Below are 24,395 nucleotides of genomic sequence, written 5' to 3'. Positions count from 1 at the left end.
ATTGAATTGGGAGATGGGAGACATGAACCCAATTCAATCCGTTAACAAGTTGCTGACACTCATTTCCACCTTTCAGGGTGTAAGCCTCTCAGTATATCCAACACTATGCTCTTGAGTTTAAACATGGGAATTTATGACCTCTAAATGCAAATAAAATACACTATTTTGTGCATAGTGAAAAAAGTCAATTCCAGCTGGAGGGAAAACAAGCTGTATTTGATTCAATAAAAAACTAAAACTAAATTGAAGTCGCTCAGTCGTGTCCGACTCTTTGTGACCCTGTGGACTGTAGCCTGCCAGGCTCCTCTGTCCATGGGATTTCCAGGCAAGAGTACTGGAGTGGGTTGCCATTTCCTTCTCCAGGGAATCTTCTCGACCCAGGGATCAAACCTGGGTCTCCTGCATTGCAGGCAGACACTCTACCATCTGAGCCACCAGGGAAGCCCTTTGATTCAATAAGAGATGGCTGTTAGATTGAGGTTGTGGTCCATGGATATGTGCATATATTTATCAAAACATCAAAGGATATAACTGTGCTATGACCTTTAGTTGTCAGAGAAGAAGTTATTCCTGGGTTGTAATCCTCAGCTTCGCACAAATAAAATTTCCATTTTCTGTCTTAAAATTAAAAAAAAACTTGTTAAACAAAAACCAGTGTGTAATTTATTTTATATAAGTTATACCTCAAAGATAAGCTTTTAAAAGAGAGTGGTGGTAAGTCAGTCTCCCTTAAGGGATTTTCTTTTCTTTTTAACTGTGCTTACAAAGAGTAATCTGGTTCTACACAATTTAAGAAATATTGTTGTCCCCAGATGACCTCACCCACATTTTCTTTTCCCACAGGGGTAACTGCTTTCAACTCTTTCATTTAAGAGATTCCTTGGATTTAACTTCTTCATGGCTGAATACTTGCTTGTGTTGCAAATTATTGATGTTTCACTGTTCAGTTCAGTTCAGTCACTCAGTCGTGTCCCACTCTTTGCGACCCCATGGACTGCAGCATGCCAGGTCTCCCTGTCCATCACCAACTCCCAGAGTTTACTCAAACTCATGTCCATTGAGTCAGTGATGCCATCCAACCATCTCATCCTCTGTCATCCCCTTCTCTTCCCACCTTCAGTCTTTCCCAGCATCAGGGTCTTTTCAAATGAGTCAGTTCTTTGCATCAGGTGGCCAAAGTACTGGTTTCAGCTTCAACATCAGTCCTTCCAGTGAACACTCAGGACTGATCTCCTTTAGGATGGACTGGTTGGATCTCCTCGCAGTCCACTGTTAGCTATAATCTATTGGCTCCCCACCTGAAAGATGAGGAGTTAGCTCTTTTTCCTCTCTCCCTCCTCTCACACACACACACACACACACTTCCCAGCCCCCATACCATAATATAGCTATATCAGAATTCTGTTTAGATCAGTATGTGATGTTCTGATCACTATAACTGTGTGCTAGTCAGAGTTGAGCCCAGTATTAAACTATGATTACTTTTCCTTCTCATAACTTTTTCTTTTCTGTAGAGTTAATAATTGCCTCATTTTTAGTTTCCTCCTATTCTTTTGCATATCAGAAGTCAGCCCCAAATTATCTGCCATTTGATTTAAATACCCTGTCAAGATGTTTGTTCACACTTACGAGGTTCTTCTTCTTGAAGGTCTGTTGTGGAGTACTTTGACCTCCTTTAACCTGGATTGGCTGTCCTCTTTGCCAAGTCTCTGTCATAAATGTGAAATTCTCTTCACCTGTTCCCAGTGTTGGATATGTTTCATATCTTTTCTTTTTTGGTTTACTCCCTTGTTTTGATGGATCAGTCTCCAGTAGCTTCTTAGAAAGGTATGTGGGAAGTAAAATTTTTGAGCTTTTATATGTCTGAAAATATCTTTATCTTCCACACAATGATTCATGTGAGTATAGGTATTTAGGTTACAAACAACTTTTCTACAGAATATTAAAGGAAATTTTCTGAATTTTCCATTGTCTTCTAGCTTCTTGCTGTTAAGAAGCCATAGGCTACTCTGATTACTGATTCTTTGTATGAGCCTTGATTTTTTCCTCTGGATGTTTGCAGACTCTTCTTTTTGCCCAATATACTTGTTTTAGGTCTATATTCATCTGTTATGCTGGGCATTCAGTGGGCCATTTCATATCCTTCATTTCTGGAAAATAGAGTTTTCTTTTTCTTTTTTTTTTTTTCATTTATTTTTATTAGTTGGAGGCTAATTACTTTACAACATTGCAGTGGTTTTTGTCATACATTGAAATGAATTAGCCATGGAGTTACATGTATTCCCCATCCTGGTCCCCCCTCCCACCTCCCTCTCTGCCCGATCCCTCTGGGTCTTCCCAGTGCACCAGGCCCGAGCACTTGTCTCATGCATCCAACCTGGGCTGGTGATCTGTTCACCCTAGATAATATACATGTTTCGATGCTGTTCTCTTGAAACATCCCACCCTCGCCTTCTCCCACAGAGTCCAAAAGTCTGTTCTATACCTCTGTGTCTCTTTTTCTGTTTTGCATATAGGGTTATTGTTACCATCTTTCTAAATTCCATATATATGTGTTAGTATACTGTAATGGTCTTTATCTTCCTGAAAATAGAGTTTTCATTGCTGTTACCATATTTTTCATTTCCAAAAGCTCTTTTACTTTTTCTTTAAATGTTCCTTTTTAAAATTAATAAATAGGAATCTGTTCTTGTCTTTTTCTTTCATGGATCTGTGTCTTTTCATGTCTTTGATGTTACTAATGATAGTTTTTGTTATTTTTCTGTATAATGTCTGTTTTATCCAAGTTGCTTTTTTGAGGAGAGAGGAGGGTTGGTTTGGGGTTTTTTCCTTTATCTCTTATGCTGGAATATGTCCATAGATGTCTGGATAAATCTGGTGCTCTATTCATGTTTAAGGGCATCTCAAAAGCTGATGGAAGCTCTGAGTACAGGTGGGGACTTGTCATTTCTGAGTTTTCCTGCAGGTGGAACCGGCTTCTCATTTCTTAGAAAATACCTTGTCAGTGACTTTAGATCTTTCCTCTTGGGCTGGATAGGTTTTCCAGAAAAGACTTCAGATCTCCTCCGTGAAGGATAGAGACCAGGATGCCAGGTTTTTGAAAGTAGGTGTGGGAAGATGGCAAGGATCTCTGCACTGAGCATGCACAGTTTCACTCAACGCCCCTGTTTTTGCTTTGATGCCTTTTGTTTCCCATCTGTGCCTGATATCCTAGTCCAGAGACCCTATTTATCTCTCCACAGAGTTAACCTGTAGTCTCCAGGGTTGGAAAAGAAGATCTAGGACTCTAAAAGTTTCTTAAACAGATTATAAACTGTTCTATTTATTTTTTTAATTTACCCTCTTTTATCCTAACTTCATGGAAACCTTGTACTGCCTTTTAAATAGGATTAAATAGGATTACTCTTCTCTACTGGTGGCTTAGTATTCAGCTTCCTCAATTCTGCCACGTCAGTTCAAATGTATCCCTTTGCCAAAGGTATAGAGTTAGTTTAAACATCATCTAAATATGACATTTGCCTTATTTACTTGGCTAATTGGTTACTCTGAATTTTGTAATCAGCATCTCCTACCCCACCCCTTAAATCAAAGGATAGGACCTTGACAATTACCTACATCTAACCATCTATCCCAGGGATGGGGGAGCCTGGTGGGCTGCCATCTATGGGGTCACACAGGGTTGGACACGACTGAATTGACTTAGCAGCAGCAGCAACCATCTATCCATCCTGTCACCCACTTTTGCACCTTTTTGCATCCAAAGTAATTGGCATCCCAAATATTCATCATTTCCCTTCTTTATGTAGTTTATTGCATCTGTATGTGTTCCTGTGAAGTATATATTTTTATTCTATTTCCTTTTAGCTGTATATATAAGAGTATCATGCTATATATAATCAATTGGTACTTTTATTTCACTTAATGTTATAGTGTACTAAAATTTGTCCATATTGTTACCTATCCACTGTAGCTTATTCATTTCCACTACCATATAATATTCTGTTTTGTGAAATACTAATTTTCCTTTCAACTTCCAGATTTTTACTGTTATTATCTGCCTTTTCTTCCCTTCTTTGTGGATTTTTAAAAAATTATTTACTATTAGTTAAATTTTAGAAGGCAACAAAAGTAGATGTGGACTGTATCAGAAGCTTTTATCTTACTAATGCTGAGCGCCTACACCCTGTACAAGGTATGACTGCACTGAACATACCGTAAACTTTGGTTATTAGGCTAATAATAGGAAGCCAACGAGGTCGTCTAGTCCAGCTTTCTGCCTTGTCAAGGAATGTTCCTGCTCGGGAAGCCACAGATAGTACTCTCTAACCTTGGATATACCTTTCAATAATGCTAACTTAAAGAAAAATGTTGACATTTTACTCATCTTTTGTAACTTCCTGCAATTAAATGTAGGGTTTCCATTAGGCTTGTAAAATATTCAAAATAGCCTCAGTGCCCCTTTCTGTTGCCTTTAGGGAAATCTAGGTGTCTAGGAATCCATGTTAAAGCTGCAGTTCTGAGCACGATAACAGTAAGACAGAAGTTTAAACTTTCTTTTTTATCTTTTTCTCCATTGCAGGGATGTCATCAAGTGGCTGATCAGAGCAGTAACTGAAGACAGATTAATCCAGCCCCCAAATGAGAATCAGACCTCTCCAGGAAAAGGAATCTTGAAGACCAGCAGTAGCCACCCTTCTTCCCAACCTAACCTGACAAAGAATGCCAATCAGCTGTAAGGAGCAGGCGGACGTTCTCTTCCCTGGAGCTCTGGGGTTTACTGTGTTGGAGACTAGCACCACTCTCTACGAGCAGTTTCCCCAAAATTAACAGCTCTTGGGAAATAGGCTGATTCTTACTAAAAACCACCTTAGTTTGACTAAAGGCTAAGTTCCTAATTCCAGAGGTGAAACAAAAAGCAGATGCTCTCCCCCTAGATGAATAGGACTTCACTACGTGAATTCACCAGCTGAAGTGGAACAAAAGCTGAACAACCATGTGCTCCCCTTCCTAGATTCCACGAGACGATACAGGATCACAGCCACTCACCACTTCATCTGCCCGCTGACAGATGAGGAGTCATGGGTAGTGGGTGTGCTAACAGCCGCTGGTCCTCGCGGGCCTGGGTCTCTCTGCTCCGGTCCTGGGAGAGAGGCAGCTGAAGCCTGCAGGCTGGAGCAGCAATGGTTCAGACCAGATCAGGTCCCATTCCCTCAGACTGTACCGGAAAGAAATCCCTGGCATTTCTCTTATGGGACTGAAAGTGGTCTTGGCATTTTGGGGGAAATGCCAGGATTTTGTGGGCTGGAGCTGCCCTTGTACAAGTAACCTGCTATTCTATGTCAATTATGTTTAAAAAGCCAGTTAAGCTTGATATTTCAAATATAGCATTTGTGCCTAAATTCACAGAGCTATAATTTAGTTGCACTGACCGGATTCTTATATAAGTACTATGGATTTTAACTAATCTAGGAGACAATCGTATATCTAAAGGGAGACAGTTTTGGAACAATGAACCATTTGCTTTGGCAGAGTGGGGAAGGACCTAAAGTAGGAAAATATTATGTCAGAACCCCAGTATATAGACCAAGAGAGAGGCGGACACTGTTCCCTTAGAGAAAGCTAATATAATAATAGTAATTATAAGTAGATATTAGAAAAATAAAATTAGAGCCCTCAAAAATCAATTTATCATGATCTTAACAACAGTAGGCACTGCTGTTTACCATTAACTAGTACCTATATGCCAGATCTCTTACTCAGCAGAACTTTCTGAAATAGTGGTGTTATTGCCCCTTTTTGAGATGCGAGAGTTTTGCCTCAGAGCAGTTTAGTAACTTGTCAGAAACTGAACAGCTTGTCACTGCAGAGCCAGAGTCTGCTCTGACTCTGGTCTGCCTCTTGTGTCCTGGCTGCAGATTTGCTGCAAACAGAGCCCTTCTTTGCCTCACAAATAACAGTGCACATTAGAAAGTAATTAGCCTCCAGCTAATAAAAATAATTGGGAAAAAAAATAAATGAGACATTGAAAAGAAAAGGCTAGCTTCAGGCGAGGCTCACCTCTTGAGGGGTTGCTCAGATTCCTTCTTTCAACCTGGGTCTCTCCCACAGTTAGGTCTGATGGGAGAGAGGGTCATGTTTCACCAGTTGAAATTCTGACACTGAACTTAGGGAAAGATTGTTGTAAAGGAACCAGTAACAGGAGAAAACTATGTAGTAAATTTGCATTTTCTCCTATCAAAGAAATTCAGATAATTGTTAGTCATTCTGGAGCTGTTTCTTCATCTGTAGAATATAGAGGCTTTAGGTTAGATATCCTTAAAGTTCTCTAGATCCTTAAGATTATGTGTTCCTAGGGACTTCCTTGGCAGTCCAGTTGTTGGGATGCTATGCTTCCCAATGCAGGGGCAGATTGAGGAAGGTTCTAGAGGTTTGATCCCTGGTCAGGAAACTAAGATCCCACTTGCCTCCTGGCATGGCCAAAATTTTTTAAAAAATAAATAGATAAGCAACTATATTTTTAAAAAGATTATATGTTTCTATTTTTGAATTTAAAAGCAGCTTGCTTTTGCAGTGCAACCCCAGGTTCTGAGAGGTTGATAGTATGATCTGGCAAGAGGGATTCAGGTAGGTGAAATTGCTAATAAAAGCATGCTGATGCTTGAGTAGTTCTCCCTGACCTAGTGTGTGCTTTACAAGAGCCTTTAGTACACCGGCGGGTACCTCATCCCAGCCAGCAGGAACCCTCCCGCTCATTTGTGTTCTGTGTTCTGGACTCAGGATTGTATGCCAGCTCCAGAGGATGCTGTCTATCGCTGTTGAGGTGGACAGGACCCCCACATGCAGCTCCAATAAAATTGCCGAAATGATGTTTGGGTTTGTGCTGGACATTCCTGAGAGGAGTCAGAGGTGAGTCTTAGTTTTGTTTTATTTTTTGATCTGGGAACATGATTTCAAAAGAAAATTCCAAACAGTAGTTAAATTAGGGAGAAAAAAGGTAGAGAAATAGTTCCTGTCTCTTTAAGCTTTTGAAAGAAATAGTTTCTCAACCAATTATTATTTGCAACTAAAGCATAATTTCTTAGGAAGAGGCAGGTTACCTTAAATGCAGCCTAAATTTCCCACTTTATCCATTTGTCTAATAACTTTATTTATCCCTCGAGTTTTCAGCTGTTAAGCACTACCATCTTCTCTGACCCTCAGCCATAGAGCCTGGTATAAATGTTTACTAAAGTCTTGTTGGGTGAAATAGGCCTGTCCGTCTGAGGGGAAGAAGAGTTGATCCAAGAATGAATACAGTTGTACCTGTAAAATGAGCCCAGTTATTAGGAATAAGGAATTCACTTTCTCTAAACATTAATTAGTGAAGCATTCCATTAGGAAGAGACAAAGAAATAAGAGTTGGCTAGGACCAATGATTCCTCCTTTGAACCAGTAATTTTAGAACCCAAAGGAGGGAAAATAAGCTATCGTGACTGTAATTTCGTGAACAGTTGCTGGAACAGGACTCACCAGGGGAGAGCCGCCGTAGGGTGGCGACCCTTGAGGGAGTCTCTGTCAGCTCCTCTCTGCCTCCCACCCCACCCCTAAGCTCCCAGGTGGTGGCCAAGACTACTCTTGTACGTTTCTGGTTCCTCTGTTAGAAGAAAATGTCATTCCAAATAGAATTGTAGTAAAGATTTAGTTAAACTATCCTGCTAAGATTAAGACGAACATTTATTGGATCCGTACAATGCACCAATCATTGTTACATTAATTATCCCATGTTTTTGTAAAGCTTTATAATGGTGTTCCCATTTAACAAATGAGAAAAATACTCTAAATAGTTAAATAACTAGCCAAAGTTTACATAGCTAATCAGATTTAGAATCCAGATTTAAACCTAGGACTTCCTACTTCCAAGGTCAGTTCAAAGAAGGCAGTACTTACAGTGGTCAGCCAGAAGGAAGCATTCATAAATATCATGCTTGCTCTATCACTTTGTTAGTATTTCATTTGGATCCAGCTTCCATACTGTTTATTTATTTATGCCCAGATTTTAGTGAGAGATGGGAAATCTAAGGAGTAGGTAACTGTAAATAAATTTAAACTAAACATAGACAAAAATAGCTTAAATGAAACCTGGTCCTAATTTAAAACTTTTCAGGAAGGGAAAATTTGCAACCACCCCAAATTACACTAGAAGATAGTTTATATGGCTTTACCTTTTAATCTTTTAAAGTTTATGTATAGTTTACATTCTGTTAAATGATATAAACTAATTTACATAGGTATCATTCCGAAGTTTTGACAAAAGTAAAACTTATGTAACCTATTATTTTCCAGTGGCTCACTGATAGTGGTAGAAATCCTGAAGCCTTGCTGAATTCAGTTATTTTAGTAGGAATTTTTCTCTGATTTCCTTAGAATTTTCTACCTACACAATATATTGTCTGCAAATAAAAAATTTAATCTCTTCCTTTCCAATCTGTATACCTTTTCCTTCTTCATCTTACCCTATTGCAAGGGCTGATACCTCCAATAGAATGTTTGAGAAGTGACAAGAACAGATATCCTTGCCTTGTTCCTGATCTTAGAGGAAAAATATTCAGTCTTTTTAAGTATAATATTAGCTGTGGATGTTTCATAGGTGCCCATTGTCAGATTGAGAAGGCCTCCTTCTTTGTCTAAGATATTCCGTGTTTTATGAAGAATAGGTATTTGAATATATAAAATGTATTTTGTTCATCTATTGAAATAATCATAGTTTTTCTTCCCTCATTCCACTGATATGATGAATTACATTGATTGATTTCTTCATATTATAACCAACCTTGCATTCCTGGAATAAAAAACCCTACTTGATTGTGATATATTATTCTTTTCTATTGACAGATTCAACTTGCTAATATTTTGTTAAGGGCTTTTTCATCTATGTTTACTAGGGATAGTAATTTTATTTTTGTATAATGTCCAACTTCACTTATAAAGAAATGTATATAAAAAATAAATGTAAATTAAAACTACACTGAGATACTATTTCCAACCTATACAAATAATAAAAATTTTAAAGTACTATAAAACACTCTGTTAGTGAAGGTTTGAGAAAGCAGGTAGGTGCCCATACCTTCCTGGTGGTAATGCAAAATGGTACAAGCGTTATGGTTGGTGGGAGGCAGGGGTGTGTGTGGTGGGATTTTACAGTATCTAACAAAGCTAAATGTACATTACCTCTTGACCCAGAAAAATCATGTGTAGAAGTTTATCCTAAAGATACACATTTAACAATATGAAAATATATATGCAAGAAAGGATATTCACAACAGCATGTTTATAATTTCAAAATACTAGAAACAACCCAAATTCCCATACATAGGACAGTGGTTGAAAGTCTGTGGTACATCTACACAATGAAGATGTAGCTATAAAAAAGTAAATATTAAAAATAGGAGCAAAATTTTAATGAACTGTTTCCCAAAATATATTGTTAAGTAAACAAAGCAAAATACATAGAGTATGCACAATAAATATACATATAAGAATGAGGAATTTTTTAATATACATGATTATAATTGTAAAAAAAGAAAGTTAAGATAAATGCAGACCCAATCAAATTGCTTACATATAGGGATAGATGGGCTGGAAAGGAGCTAGGGTTCTAGGCTGGAGTGATAATGACCTTAATAGTGGTATTGGTAATATAGTACTCCCTGAGTATACTTCTTTGTATAGTTATAACTTTTAGACTTTCAGAACCATGTTAATGTTTTATATACTCAAAAAAAAAATCAGTGAGGAAGTTGGAGGGTAGCCTAACAAACAATACAAACAGACAGAAATTAACCTGTGTTTTAAATGAATTATTATTCAATTAAATGGGGCTGAGGGGAGAGAGTTGGGGGGAGGAAAAACCCAAGCAACTTTTTCTTTACTTTTTATTTTTAAATAAAAGTTCACAGGAAGTTGCAAAAACTGGTAGGAGCGGCGCTCTGTACCCTCGCTTTCTCCCCTAGTGACTGCCTCTTGCATGACTGTAACATATGACAAAGAAGAAAGCGACATTGGCATGATCTATAGCACATGCTCAGATTTCACCCAGTTCATCCAGATTGCACTCATCATGTGCAGTTCTAAGCAGTTTTATCGCATGTGTAGCTTCATATAATCACCAAGACAATCAACATATGCGGAACTGTTCCATCACCACAAAGATCCCTTGTACTATCTTTTTACGATAACTATTCATCTTCCCCAGCGCATCCAAGTAAGTTAAAATGCAGTATTTGGACTAAATACCCTCAGGCTAAAGACAAACAAATGAAGTGTAAATAAATATTAAACTCTAGTTAGTATATTTCTTTTTCACAGGAAGTATTAACAATTTAAACACTATCTTATATGTATTCTAGGATTAAACACTTAAATGTATTGTGGATAGTGAGAGCCAAGTTTCTCACTGTCAGAGAAGAGAGTTGCACATATGAAAAGGGGAGAGGATAGAAGGAACGCTGTGGTGCTGGATTGGATTTGGAGGCATCAATATGAGCTTGTGGTTTCTAATAAATAGGTAGATACAGGAATAAATATAGATGTGTGAGCATTCATACATGTATTATGTGTGTGTATGTGTGGATTCGTACATTTCTTTCCTACCTCTACCCACTAAGAGAGCATAGGAACAACTACACCCTAGGAGCAGTGCGCAGACCTTTGTTCCTAAATACTAGTTTACACTGAAAGGAACCAGAGTTTGTTAAGGAATGCCTGATTCCACAGCTGAGATAGCATGTAAAACGAGCCTAGAACATCTTGATCCAAAAAGTGAGGAAATGTTCAAAGAACGTTCAAAACATGACAAAAGAAGCTTAAAGAGCTTCCACTGACTAAATCTGAGATAATTTGAGTGTCAAAATAAATATTGACAGTAAAAGACTATAAACTGTTGTGTAGAATAATAACCCATGATTCTAATACTGATAGGAAGGAAGAGAAGGGACTCTCTTCCTTATAGTAGAAAGCCAACTAATAAATATAAGAAGAAATGATGAATTCGGGGGGAAAATACCAATTGGCATCCATCATAATAAGAATTAATTCAGGTATGACCAGATACTAAAATGATGAAATTTTGTGGAGTACCAAAATATTTGCATAGTCTGAAAGTATATTCTCACAAGATATCAATTATGAAGTGAAAAATTACTATGGAGTCAAGTAATCAAAATTAACACCAGCAGTGGGGCAAACTGACATCATATGCTCCTTGATAGGATGCACGAAACATTTTTGTAGTCCTCTTGCCGAAAAATGCATAACCTCCATCAAATCATGGATAAATATCAGAGAAATTCCCAATGAGAAATGTTCTACGAAAAAAACTGAACTGCACTTTTCCAAAATGTCAGTGTCATAAAAGACAAAGCAAGAATGCGGAACTGTTCCAGACCAAAGGACACTGAAAAAAACAGGCAACTGAATGCGGTGCGTAACCTGCGATTTTCTTTTGCTATTAATAGCAACATTAGGACAATGAAAAGAATCTGATTAAAGTCTACGGTTAATATAATACTGTTCCATTAAGATTGGTTTTCTGATTTTTTTTTTTTTTGGTCATTGTACTTGGTTACTTTAGAAAATGTTCTTGTTTTTGACCTTTTATAACCCTACCCACTCCCCTCCCACCCCACCCCTGGCAACTACTTATCTATTTTCCATTTTCATAATTAGATCATTTCAAGATATTATATAAGTGGAATCATACAGTAGGTAACCTTTTGGGATTGGCTTTTTCACTTAGCATAGATCTCTTGGGATTCATTCAGGTTGTGGTATCTTTTTATTGCTGAATAGTATTCCATTGTATGGGTATACCTTTGGTATTTTTTTTTAAACCATTTTACGCATTGAAGGATATCTGTGTTGCTTCCAATTTGGGGCTATTATGAATAAAGCTTTTATAAATATTCATGTACAAATTTTTGAATAAACATAAATCTTCATTTCTCTGGAATAAATGCCAAAGAGTGCAATTTTTGCATTATATGTTGGTTGTTAGTTGCTCAGTCGTGTCTGACTCTTTGCGACCCCATGGACTATAGCCCACCAGGCTCCTCTGTCCATGGGATTCTCCCAGCAAGAATACTGGAGTGGGTTGCCATTCCCTTCTCCAGGGGATCTTCCTGACCCAGGGATCAAACCTGGGTCTCCCACATTGCAGGCAGATTCTTTACCATCCACACTTGTGTGTGTGTGTGTGTGTGTGTGTGTGTGTGTGTGTGTGTGTTTGAGAGAGACCTTCATCCTGTCCTGGCACAGAGCTCTTTTGGAGTTTTTTAAGTGATGAGAGTAATAAAGTTATCTTTTGTTCCATTGATGAGGTATCTCTGAGAAAACCACTTGGGGACCTGAAGGATGGGGGCCAGTTGCCAGGGGAACCATGTGACTAGAGAGCGGAACTTTCCGTTCCAGCTCTCCACTGCCCGCCCTCCTCCTGATCCACCCCCTCCTCCCTGGAAGGGACAGGGGCTGGAGGTTGAGTTCAGTTACCAATGGTCACTGACTTAATCAGCCATGCCTGTCTAATGCAGCTTCCTTGAAAACCCCAAAGGACTAGGTCCAGAGAGCTTCCGGGTTGGTAAATAGGTGGAGATTGCCTGTAGAGTGGTGTACCCAGAGAGCACGGAAGTGCCTCACCCTTTCCCCGCACCTTACACATACATCTCTTTCATTTGGCTGTTCTTGAGTTACACCTTTTGTAATAAACTGGTAATCTAGTAAGCAAAGGGTTTATCTGAGTTCTGTAAGCCGCTGTAGCAGATTAATCAAAGCTCAGTGGGGGTCCTGGGAACCTTCCATCTGTAGCTGTGTGGTTCAGAAGCACACAGCTTGACAACCTGGACTTTGGGTTGGTATCTAAAGAGGGAATGCGAGGGCAGCCTTTAGGACTGAGCCCTTAACCTGCAGAATCTGACGCTATGGTAAATAGTGTCAAAACTGGGTTAATCGCTTAGTGTCGTTGGAAAAAACACACATCAGATCCACACAGTTACCATGTTTGGTGTTCTTTCTTGACTATCCAAGTTCCATTTGGTATTATTTCTCTTCCATGTAAAGAACTTAACTTCTTTTAATATTTTTTATACTGCAAGTCTACTTGTAATGCATTCTTTGAGCTTTTGTTTATTTTGTTTATTATCTCACCTTCATATATGAATAGTGTTTTAACTTGATATAAATTCTAGATTGCTAGGTATTTTTACTTATTTTAAAGATGCTCCGCTTTCTTCTGGCTTGCTCATGAGAAGTCATTAGAACTTGTCACTGTTGTTCCCTTCTATGTCGTGTGCCCCCTTTCCCTCTGGCCCCTGCTTGTTTTTCCGTCTAGTTGGTTATGGTGACTAGTTGTAGTCTCCATTATGTTTACCCTGCTTGGGGTTTGAGATTCTTGAATCTGATCAAATTTTGAAATATCTTGGGCATTTAAAAAAACTTTTTTGGCCTGAATTCTCACCATCTTCTGGGATTTCGAGTACATATATGCTAGGCTGTGTCTCACTGTTCCACAGAATATTACGACTCTGGTGTTTTCTACTATTGTTTGTTTGTTTTGTTTTGTTTGACTTGTCTTTTTTTCTCTCTCTGTTTCACTTTGGATAGTCTTCATGTTCCTTGATCTTTTCTTTTCTTTTTTGTGCTGCCTAATTTGTTGTGAAGCCTATCCGATGGATTTTTTTTTTTTTAATTTCAGATATTATATCTTTCAGAACAAGAGCTTCCATTTGGTTCATCCGTAGAGTATCCATTTCTCTTTGCTAAGAGTCCCCATCTAGTCACTCATATATCTTGGTTAGTTGGTGGTTTGGTTAATCTTGAGCATATTTTTAACAGCTGTTCTAAAGTCCTTGTCTATTAATTCCAACATTTGTGTCATCAGTCTGTTTCTATGGGCAGAAACAGACCCTAATTATGGATTCATTTTCCTGTTTTTTCCCTCGTCTAGTAACTTTTTATTGTATGCCTAACATTATGAATGGTCCGTTGTTGAGTCTGAAATTTGCTGACTTCCTTTAAAGAATATTGACTTTCATTCTGACAGACAGTGATTTCTTAGCAGATTAGCTTTCTTCTTTTGAAGCTTGTTTCTAGGACTTGTAAGGGTATTCTAAAGCAGCCTTTCTTAAGAGACTAATGTTCTATAGCTTAGTCTTCTGGGGTTGCACCCGAATGCCCAACATGTTCAATGAGATTTCTCCTCTAGTTCATTGAAACCTCATCTCTCTTAACACTGGGCACTTTCCTGAATCCCCATTCATCTCACAGCCCTCACTAGCTGTTCTACCCCAGGCTTTGGCTATCTCCCTGTCCATGTGCCAAGGGGGACCATTACAGATATTCCCGCCACCTCAGCTCCCCTGACCTCCAGTCTCTGCTCTGCCCAGCAGATCCACTGCTTTCTGTTTAGGACCCATACTTTCCTTGGCCTTAGAAAGTGCCCCCAGAAGGAAATCTGGTGTAAACATGGAGTTCACCACCTTTGTTTCCCTTTCTCTCAAGAACAATAGTCATTTGTAGTAGTTTATCCAACGCCTGAAAATAGTTATTTTATATATTTTGTTCAGGTTTATAATTGTTGATAAAAGAGTAAATCTAACACCAGATATACTTGTTAAGGCTGGACCTGGAAGTTTAGCCTTCCTGTCTATCTTGTTTTTAAAATTTGAATTTGAATTGCTATAGATAATTGTACTTCCATTTCCTACTATTTCCAACACATTAAAATTACTTTCTTGTCCTTTGTATATTTCTGGGTTTGCCATCTTGGATTATAAAACCCAGGACAAATGTAGGCTCTGGAGTCAAAACTGGAAGAGAAAATACAGTTTGAAATTAAAAGTTATTGAACAGGACAACTGTCTGTGAAAGTCATACACTAAATGCAGAGTAGAAATTAGACTTTAAAAGAAATTGGAGAATATCTTATGAATGTAATAATTTGTCCTTTGTATTAAAGAAAATTTGACAGAGAAGGTATAGAATGGTACTAAAAAATACATTAAAGAGATTGAATGGGTTTTCATAAATATTTTAGACTTTTTTTAAGCTTTAGAATGGTAAGAAGCAAAGGTTTTAAAAGTATTTATTTTGCTTTTTTAATTTCGCTTTTACACTAATAACACGTGTCTGGTGGAACAGCAAAAGGAAAAGGAAGGAGAATATAAAAACAAAGAGGTACTTTGTTATTTATCATTGTTATAAGCAGCAGTGGCACAAAGAGCCCCCTATTTTTCCAAATGTTGCCCCACTGCAAAGGGGCGGCTGTAGAAGAAAGAACCCTGATGTCTGGGGCAGGTTCTGTTGCTGCCATCTCCTCAGAAACTGCTCTGATGTGCAGACCTGGCAAGAACCACCAACCAAACCTTCAGGCAACAGCCTTTAGGCAGTCCAGAGATGCACCCTGTGCCTCTGAGATCCATCGCGTTCTGCGGGGGAGCCGACACTGCATTTAGAACAGTGAGTGGGACTCACCTTCCCGAAGCTCAGCCCTTGTTTTACAGCTCTCTTCTCAGGCCTCTGAGCGTGCTCCCGCCCACCCTCGCTGGCCACATCCCTCGGGGACTCCTCAGAAATGGAAGAAGGCCGCGGCGCCCCAGATGTGTGTCTTTTCTCCTTGGTTGTCACCGTGTGTTTCCTGGCATTGCAGTGCTGCTTACCGTGGGCCTTCTTTACTCCCCTTGGCCGCTGTCACATGCGCCACCGCCCCCATCAGGCTGCTTCCAGCCCCTGACCACGTGTGCCCTCCCGTGCACGTCACGGGAGCACCGCCGCACCGTGTGTACACCCGCCCTGCGCTTCAGGTTCCTGTTGCACACTTCTTCCCCTGTTCAACCATCAGCTTTTCGAGAGCAATACCCTCTTTTATTTCTCTTAATAATATTCTTCATTTGTGCCAATTATGGCACTTTATGGCCATTCAGAAACATTTAATCTCATGATTAATTCTCTTGGTTAGAGTACGCTGTAACTCTTCTTTAAGTGTCCTAAACTAGTCTTTTGCTTTCAGACGTCAAGGAGTTCCCACCCCCCCGCCCCCCGTCTGGCAGGTGTCAATTCATGAATGAATCCGTTTGTGCCCTGTCCACAGGCTTTGTGATTTTGCAGGTCTTCACTGTGTTCCTTCTTAGCCTTCTCTGGTTTAGGCAAAGTTTAGAGCATTCAGGGAGAACTGTGGTATATGTTCCTTGAAACAATAGTTGCGATGGTGCACTCTCTCTCTTCTCCATGCAGAGAGATGTTCTTTACTACCATGGAAAGCCACCTTCTACGCTGCAAAGTGCTGGAAATCATATTTCTCCACAGCTGTGAGACGCCCACCCGCCTCCCCTTGTCTCTGGCCCAGGCCCTCTATTTCCTGAACAATTCCACATCACTGCTCAAGTGTCAGGTATGTTTTCCCTACTTCAGTCCAGGCCTAGAACACCTTTTCCTTAATCCTGGAGCTTTTTATAAAAGTTACTTAAAAACTGTATACACCTCTTACTGAGGAAAGAATTTATTACCAACTGCTTTTACTATCTCTGCAGTCGGATAAAACCCAGTGGCAGAAATGGGATGAGCTGGTCGAGCACCTGCAGTTTCTGTTGTCCAGTTACCAGCATGTTTTAAGAGGTAAGGAGCATTCGGGCACAAACCAGGTGGTGTGGGAGTCTGGCAGTGGACATTATTATGAATTAAAGTCACATAAGGGACTCTATTAAGTTCAGTAAATCATTATTCCTTGGTGTAACTGCAAGAAATGAGAAAGGACATAGCTGGAATCGCTGCTCTGAAACAGAGGAATTAACTTAGTGTTTTTGTTACGGCAGATGCTACAGTGCTCCTCACAGTCCTTAGGGTTGCGTGGGTAAATGAAAGTCATCCTAACATGAGCAAGATTCAGTAATGTCCTGACAGCCCTGGCAGCTTTCCCTGGCCCATCACTGCAGAATCTTTGTTGGGTCTACTGCTCACTGACTTGGATGTTGTAAACATCTGTCAGTATGATACAAATACACAGAAAATCAGTGGCAAGGTAAAAATGTACATCTTGCAAACGATGTAAGACTGTGAAAGTGGCTCTGCCCCAGTCACAGGCAAAGCCAGTAATCCCCTGAGGATCTGGGAGAGTTAGACTGATTAGTCAACTAACCCTCGGGGGCGAATATAGACAAGGATGGTGGTAGAATAGGTGCTTCAAATAAGAGTGATTTGATCAGCCAAGGGTTGATGAGGCCCCTAGGAAGACTAACGTGGTTATAAATTACATAAGGAAAGATAGTGAGTTTACAGGGGAGAAAACTGACAGTCCTCTTGTGATACCCTGAGCACACCTCATCACTTAGGTAATGTTCTTGCCAAAAATTTATGACCTGAATCTAATCAGAAGGAAACATCAGACAAACCCAGATTGAAGGGCCTTTTACAAACTAACTGGCCTGTACTTTCAAAAGTCCCAATATCTTAAAAACAAAGGAAGATAAAACAAAAAACGAAGACTGAAGAACTATTCCAGATTAAAGTCAAACTAAAACACATGAATATTATATGCAAAACATGATCCTGGATGGGATCCTGAAAAAGAAGCTTCTTTATGGTCCAACTTTTATATCCATACATGACTACTGGAAAAACCGTAGCTTTGACTATACAGACCTTTTTTGGCAAAGTGATGTCTCTGCTTTTTACTATGCTGTCTAGGTTTGTCATAGCTTTTATTACAAGGAGCATGCTTCCTTTGACTTCCTGGCTACAGTCACCAACCACAGTGATTTTGGAGCTCATGAAAATAAAATCTGCCACTGTTTCTGCTTTTTCCCCATCTATTTGCCATGAAGTGATGGGACTGGAAGCCATGATCTTAGTTTTTTGAACATTGAGTTTTAAGCCAGCTTTTTCATTCTCCTCTTTCACCCTCATCAAGAAGCTCTTTAGTTCCTCTTCACTTTCTGCCATTATATTGATACCATCTACATATCTGAGGTTGTTGATATTTCTGCTGGAAGTCTTGATTCCAGCTTGTGTTTCATCCAACATGTATGTACTCTGCATATAAGTTAAATAAGCAGGGTGACAATACACAGCCTTGACCTACTCCTTTTCCTATTTGGAACCAGTCTGTTGTTCCATGTCCAGTTCTAACTGTTGCTTCCTGACCTGCATACAGATTTCTCAGGAGGCAGGTAAGGTGATCTGGTATTCCCATCTCTTTCAGAATTTTCCACAGTTTGCTGTGATCCACACAGTCAAAGGCTTTAGCATAGTCAATGAATCAGAAGTAGATGTTTTTCTGGAATTCCCTTGCTTTTCTATGATCCAACAGATGTTGGCAATTTGATCTCTGGTTCCTCTGCCTTTTCCAAATCCAGCTTGTATATCTGGAAGTTCTCAGTTCACATACTGTTGAAGCCTAGCCTGAAGGATTTTGAGCATTACCTTGCTAGCATGTGAAATGAGCACAATTGTATGGTAGTTTGAACATTCTTTGGCATTGCCTTTCTTTGGGATTGGAATGAAAACTGATCTTTTCCAGTCCTGTGGCCACTGCTGAGTTTTCCAAATTTGCTGGCATATTGAGTGTAGCATCAGCTTTCAGGATTTAAGATAGCTCAGCTGGAATTCCATCACCTCTACTAGCTTTGTTCATAGTAATGCTTCCTAAGGCCCACTTGACTTCACACTCCAGGATACCTGGCTCTAAGTGAGTGACCACACCATCATGGTTATCTGGGTCATTAAGACCTTTTTTGTACAGTTCTTCTGTGTATTCTTGCCACCTCTTTTTAATCTCTTCTGCTTCTGTTAGGTCCTTGCTATTTCTGTCCTTTATTGTGTCCTTAATATATATATATGTATATGTATATATATGCATATATATGTGTGTGTATATATATATACACACCTATATACACACATACATGATCTACCTGCTACCTGCCATGATCATATTGAGGTTGATTTTAGCTCAGTAATGCTCTTGGGAAGATAAGATGGTCCGTACAGCCTCTTGTGCCTGGAATTGAGGAAGGTATTACAGAAAGATTAAAAAAAACTAAAAGCACCGAACTTAATGTAGAAGGTCTGGGTTTGAATCCCAGTTCCATCACCTAGTCACCTACTCTGCATTGGGCAGCTCATTTTATATCTCTAGACCTCAGTTTCTTCCTTCTATAGAATGGGGATGATAATACATAACTTGCCAAGACTAATTGCTAATAGGCATGAAATAAAGCAGAAGGTGCTCAGTCACGTTAGCTGGCTCTCAGGCTGCCTGTTGCCTGGCCAGGAGGATGCTGCAAGGGTCCTCTCTGTTTCAGACGCTTGTAACTAAAACATAACAGAGCTCCGTCAGGGCCATGACATGTGGCTCTGTGGTTTGTGCTGTTTTTAACATGCTCAAAGAAAGGTACGTGTCCTTCTAAGAACAAAGCCCCAAGGCAAATTCCATGTGTCCTCAGCCTCACTGAGGTTTATGTAATTGTTTCTTTTGGAGATCTAGCAGAAAGTTTAATATTAAAGCAGCTTGGTTTTGTTTAAAGTTCACCTTTAATACTTGTTGTTCATTTCTGTTTTGTTTCCCAGGGAATATACCTGGGTCCTGGGCAATAGTAATTTAAGGTGGACATGGGATCTACTTTTATTACAGAATATTCTCTTCTGCCTTGAATAAGGGAGAGGAAGCTCTCAGACCAGTGTATACTAACCAAGAATAAATGGGGTGTTCAATCCTATTTTATCCTTACCATCCTTTTCAGCTTCTTTGGAAAAGAGTTAAGAAGGAGAAGAAATATTTAGAACCAGCAATTTGAAAATAGTGTCCTGCAAAGAACAGAACTGAATGGTTCCCTGAAATAGTCAGTGTCTTTATCAGGAGGCATTTTACTGCAACGGCTCCTTAGTCATCTCTGCCCTGTTCAAGTGGGCGGAGGATGTCATTGAGTGCGTTTTCAGGTCAGCCAGAGTTGTCCAATGGGCTTCCCAGGTGGCGCAGCAGATAAAGAATCCCCCTGCAATTCAGGAAGCACAGGTTCGATCCCTGGGTGGAGAAGATCCCCTGGAGGAGGGCATGGCAACCCACTGCAGTATTCTTGCCTGGGGAATCCCGTGGACAGAGGAGCCTGGCGGGCTGCAGTCCGTGGGGTCGCTAAGAGCCAGACGTGACTGAGCGACTGAGCACGCACAGAGAGTTGTCCAGCTCCAGGGGCGGGGGAGGAAAGAAAGAGACTGGGGAGTCCACATTTGCCCTTTGTGTAGAACTTCTAAGGAGGAAGAGAGGAAGGGGCATAGATAAATTCACATACACTGGCTTATCTAACCCAGTAAGCTTGTGAGATGAGTGCCAACCCCCTTTCACGTATGGGCAAACAAAAGCTGAGAGGAAGGCACATGCAGAGCCAGGATTCAGACTGAGGTCTGTTGCCGAAGTCTGTGTACGTGGAAACACACTGGAGGAGATTAATATTCTGTGGAATCCCGGATGAGATTAGATGAGGTCCTAAGGAATTTCTGATGCCCACTTCCTAAACTCTCTATATACATGGTTAAATTACTCTCATACTGACCCTTGACCTTGGGGAGCAATGTATCTTGAACCCCCCACATTTTTTAAATGTTCCCGTAGAGGGCACAGCAGCCCCAGAGAGGTGGATGCTGGGCTGTCACCTGAGCTGAGGGAAGCGAGCCCCCACACCCCAGTTTCACAGCCGTGAAACTCAAGTCCGAGCCTCAGCAGAATTACGAGTTGCCATATGCTGTGAGTTCTCCTGATGCATGTGAGTAATTAGAATATACTTTAAAGCTATGAATCTAGGAATTTAAACATATGGAATTTAAATGAACAAAATGCTTTTCCTGAATTTCACTCTGGGCCACTGAGGGTGATGCGGAAGTCAGACACCTGTCCATTCCAAGGAGAGTCTCACACAAGCCTTCCTGCAAGGGGCCTCACCCACAGAGGGGAGAAGAGCAGACTCAGGCACCATCAGTTCATTTGTACATTCCTTCAGACGACAAATATTTACCCAGCGCCGCCTCTGTGCCTGGCTCATTGGGAAAACTTCAGTGTCTAAGACCAGCGTGGCCCCTGCCCTCCTAGAGCTTAACTGTCTGGTGAAGTGATTGGCTGTAAACAAACCATCACACTAGTAACATAATTTCAATGAAAATAAATGCTGTGATGGGAAAAAGTAGGACTTACGTTGTTTATGGAAGAACTCAGGAAGGCCTCCCTAAAGGAGGAATACTCAGACTAAAATGTGAAGTACTGGTATTAGCCAGGCAAATAGGGAGGGCAAAGTTTCCCAGAAAGAAGAAACAGCATATCCAGGGACCTTGAGGCCAGAAGCTACTTAATGAGTCCAAGGAACATAGAACAGACTAGTAGGACTAGGATTCAGTGAGCAAGGGGAGAGCAGCAGGAAACAAGACTTAGACTCCTAAACAGGAGCGGGCGCGAAGGGCCCTCCAGTTAGCGAGCTCATTCACCTTGGTTCCAGAGTGAAGGGAACCCAGCAAAACGCCTCGTGTGTGGCAGACAGCTTGGCCGAGGACTCGAGAGGTTGGGGAGGGTGATGGTGACGAGGGCGTGGGTGATGCCGTGGGGTCCCAGTGGTGGAGCAGAAGCACTCTGAAGGATGTTGGGGCTGAAGATGACACCCAGGGTTCCGCCAGGGCACTGGCAGGGCAGTGTGTGGAAGAGCTGCAGAGAAGGGCTCCACGGCACTGTTAGATGGGAGGTCCTCGTGATGATGACCCTGACAGATGATCACCGCTAGCCCTAGTATTGATCCAGGACCTAGTAACAGCACTACCAGCCCCAGTATCTTGAGGCAGGCCTTGTGCCACATAAGCCCTTTGCATAAACTGCCTCACACAACAATCCCAAGAGCCTCTGCAGTGAGAACTCTCGTCCCTGCTGAAGCATGAAGTCCAAGGCCCCGCCGGCTGGGCCGGGATGGTTCAAGTCCACTGGCCAGGACTTCCTCCCCTTGGGCGGTGGCTCGGTGGGCGCTGCTGACCTTCGCTTCTCTGAATTTCCTGTATTGACTCTGAGTTCCTCTTGCTCCCAAGTCTCCCATCCCTCTCTCTGCAGTCAGTCCTTTCTGTTATTTCACAGTCATTCTCCTGTTTTTCAGAGTAGCACATGCTTTAAGAAAACCAGATTCTGCTAAGAGGATTCTGTCCCCTGTGGCCATGCTTCCCAGGAGCAGACTGAAGTATTGCACATGTCACTGCTTAAAACCCTTCACACCCCTCCTTTTGCTTGTGGAGAAGACAAACTCCACATTGGTCTGTGAGCCAGGCTGCCTGCCAGTCTCTTCTAGTCCTGTTTTCCTTCTTACTCCCCAGTTCTGACCTCTAGTTTTCCAATCAAGCTTTTCCTGTATCATGGCATTTGCACTTTTTCTCGCTACATGGACTGCTTTTCCCCTAGACTGCTTTTCCATAAGACTTTGGCATGCTTACCTCCTTCTCATCCTTTGGGACTCAACTAAGACACCCTCCCCAACTAGAATGCACCGCTTCCCTTGTATCCTCAATGTTCCTGTTATCACAGCACCCAGTTTGTTTGGTTGCACTCACCAAAGCCACAACTGTTTCTGCTGACTGGTTCACTGTCAGGCTTCGTGCGGCTGGAATGTCAGTCCGTGAGGGCTGGGCCCAGGTCTCTGATCCCACCGTCTCCCGGAGCCTGGCCCTGTCCCAGAGGCAGGGTAGGCGCTCACTGTGAACGTTGGTTAAATGTGGAAGGGCCCCTACCATGCATCTCAGTGCAGCTGTGCCTCCTGTTCCCAGACTTTCTGGATATTCTACAATCTGTTTAGTACACTTTTTTTTTCCAGTTGATTCTGTTTCCCAAATTCCTAGACCCTGTAGTTCAGTCCTTCTAGGAACCCTGTTAATGAGGGTGCCGTTACCCCCTTTTATAAATGAGATGGAGAAAATGACGCTGCGCGGTCTCTGGTGCAGCTGGGACTCAAAAGGCCCGCAGGGCCCTCCCGCTGCCCTGTGTGCAGCCAGGACTGGGCCTCAGTGGGACTGTGTGCCTCAGTCCCACACGCTGCCAGAGCCCTGCTGGGACTGAGCCATGGCTTCATAATGCCTGCTTTTAGGAGTTTTTACTTTTCCCGGCATTTTAGTTTTGGACCTACAGAAAGGTTTACAGAGCAGTACGATGTACACTCATATAACCTTTGCCTTGATTCAGAAGCTGTTAACGTTTTGCCATATTTGGCTTATCTGTTGATCCATCCACATGCTTTTTTTTGCTGAACCAGTTAAGAGTAAGTTGCGCTATCATAATTCTTCATGCTTAAATACTTCAGCTTAAGAATATTCTCCTACATGCCATTATTCACTATGCCACTGATTTTATCCTTGATAGAATGTTATCTAATATGTGCCAGTAATATCCTTGACGGGTGTTTAGTTTTGCTTTGGGTCGGGATTCAGGCAAACATCACACATTGTACTTGGTTGGTATGCGCTTCGGCCTCCTGTCATGTAACACAGCTGCCAGCCTTTATTTGTCTCTCGTGATGGGACATTTTTGAAGAGTCCAGGTCAGTTATTTCATAGAACACTGCACAATTGGGGTTGTCTAGTTATTCTCGCATGATCAGCAAGAACACAGAAGAGATGAGGGTGTCCACCCCTTCAAAAGGCAGTAACATCAGTTTGGTCTCATTGATGTTAAGTTGGACCATTTGGTCAAGGCGTGTCTATGAGAATTCTCTATTGTTGTCTTCCCAGAGGGTAAAACTTTGAGACTCAGTATCCTTTTCAGCCTTTCATTTGCTGAACTACTGAACTGATTTAGTAGATTGAAAAATGGTCCCTTTCTAGTTATGTATTCCTTCTACATTTCTTAACTGGCCTTTTGGTAAAAATGACCTTTCCCTTCTCCCTGCACTCATTCTTATTTACTGTGGATTTGGAACATTTTAAAATTCAGTGTGTTATAGTCCCATTTTGGGGGCCATTATTTACCATCATATTGTTCAAAATGTGGCCAACAAGACCTCTCTTACATGTCCCCATTAGTTTCTAAGCATTCCCTTACTTTCTTATAAGAAGAGTTCCAGGTTCACCTTGTAACTTCCTTGCCATGATCCTAAAATCAGCCTTTTTGCCAAGAGCTCTGGTATCATTTAGTGGGGAGTGGGAAATAGTATTTAGAAACCAAGATCTAGGTGCTAAGTACGCTGATTGCTACTGGGACAGCCATCAGTTATTATTGCTTCTAGGCCCTTTCTGACAAGAGCTAGTAAATTATGTAATTAAAAAAAAAAAAAAACAAGTTCATACTGATACCTGTTTCCACTTTCATAGAATTCTTCCTCTTCCTGTTCCTTAACTCAATCTTTTCTCCCACAGTGAGAACCCTT

General features: G+C 41.0%; 1 protein-coding gene across 2 annotated transcripts in view; it reads left to right on the top strand.

The window, feature by feature from the left end:
• Window positions 1-24,395, top strand: part of SIMC1 (SUMO interacting motifs containing 1) — a 69,882-nt gene that overhangs the window by 44,219 nt on the left and 1,268 nt on the right. For both annotated transcript variants that reach the window (XM_070462318.1, XM_020908360.2), the window contains 4 exons: window positions 4,580-4,732; window positions 6,778-6,906; window positions 16,261-16,417; window positions 16,557-16,641. In XM_070462318.1, the coding sequence (XP_070318419.1) occupies window positions 4,580-4,732; window positions 6,778-6,906; window positions 16,261-16,417; window positions 16,557-16,641 (524 nt within the window). The remainder of the gene's footprint in view (window positions 1-4,579; window positions 4,733-6,777; window positions 6,907-16,260; window positions 16,418-16,556; window positions 16,642-24,395) is intronic.

The sequence above is a fragment of the Odocoileus virginianus genome, unplaced genomic scaffold (assembly GCF_023699985.2).
Source record: "Odocoileus virginianus isolate 20LAN1187 ecotype Illinois unplaced genomic scaffold, Ovbor_1.2 Unplaced_Scaffold_3, whole genome shotgun sequence".
Taxonomy (NCBI): domain Eukaryota; kingdom Metazoa; phylum Chordata; class Mammalia; order Artiodactyla; family Cervidae; genus Odocoileus; species Odocoileus virginianus.
Note: the sequence above shows the minus strand (reverse complement) of the source record. Positions and strands in the feature narration are given on the sequence as shown.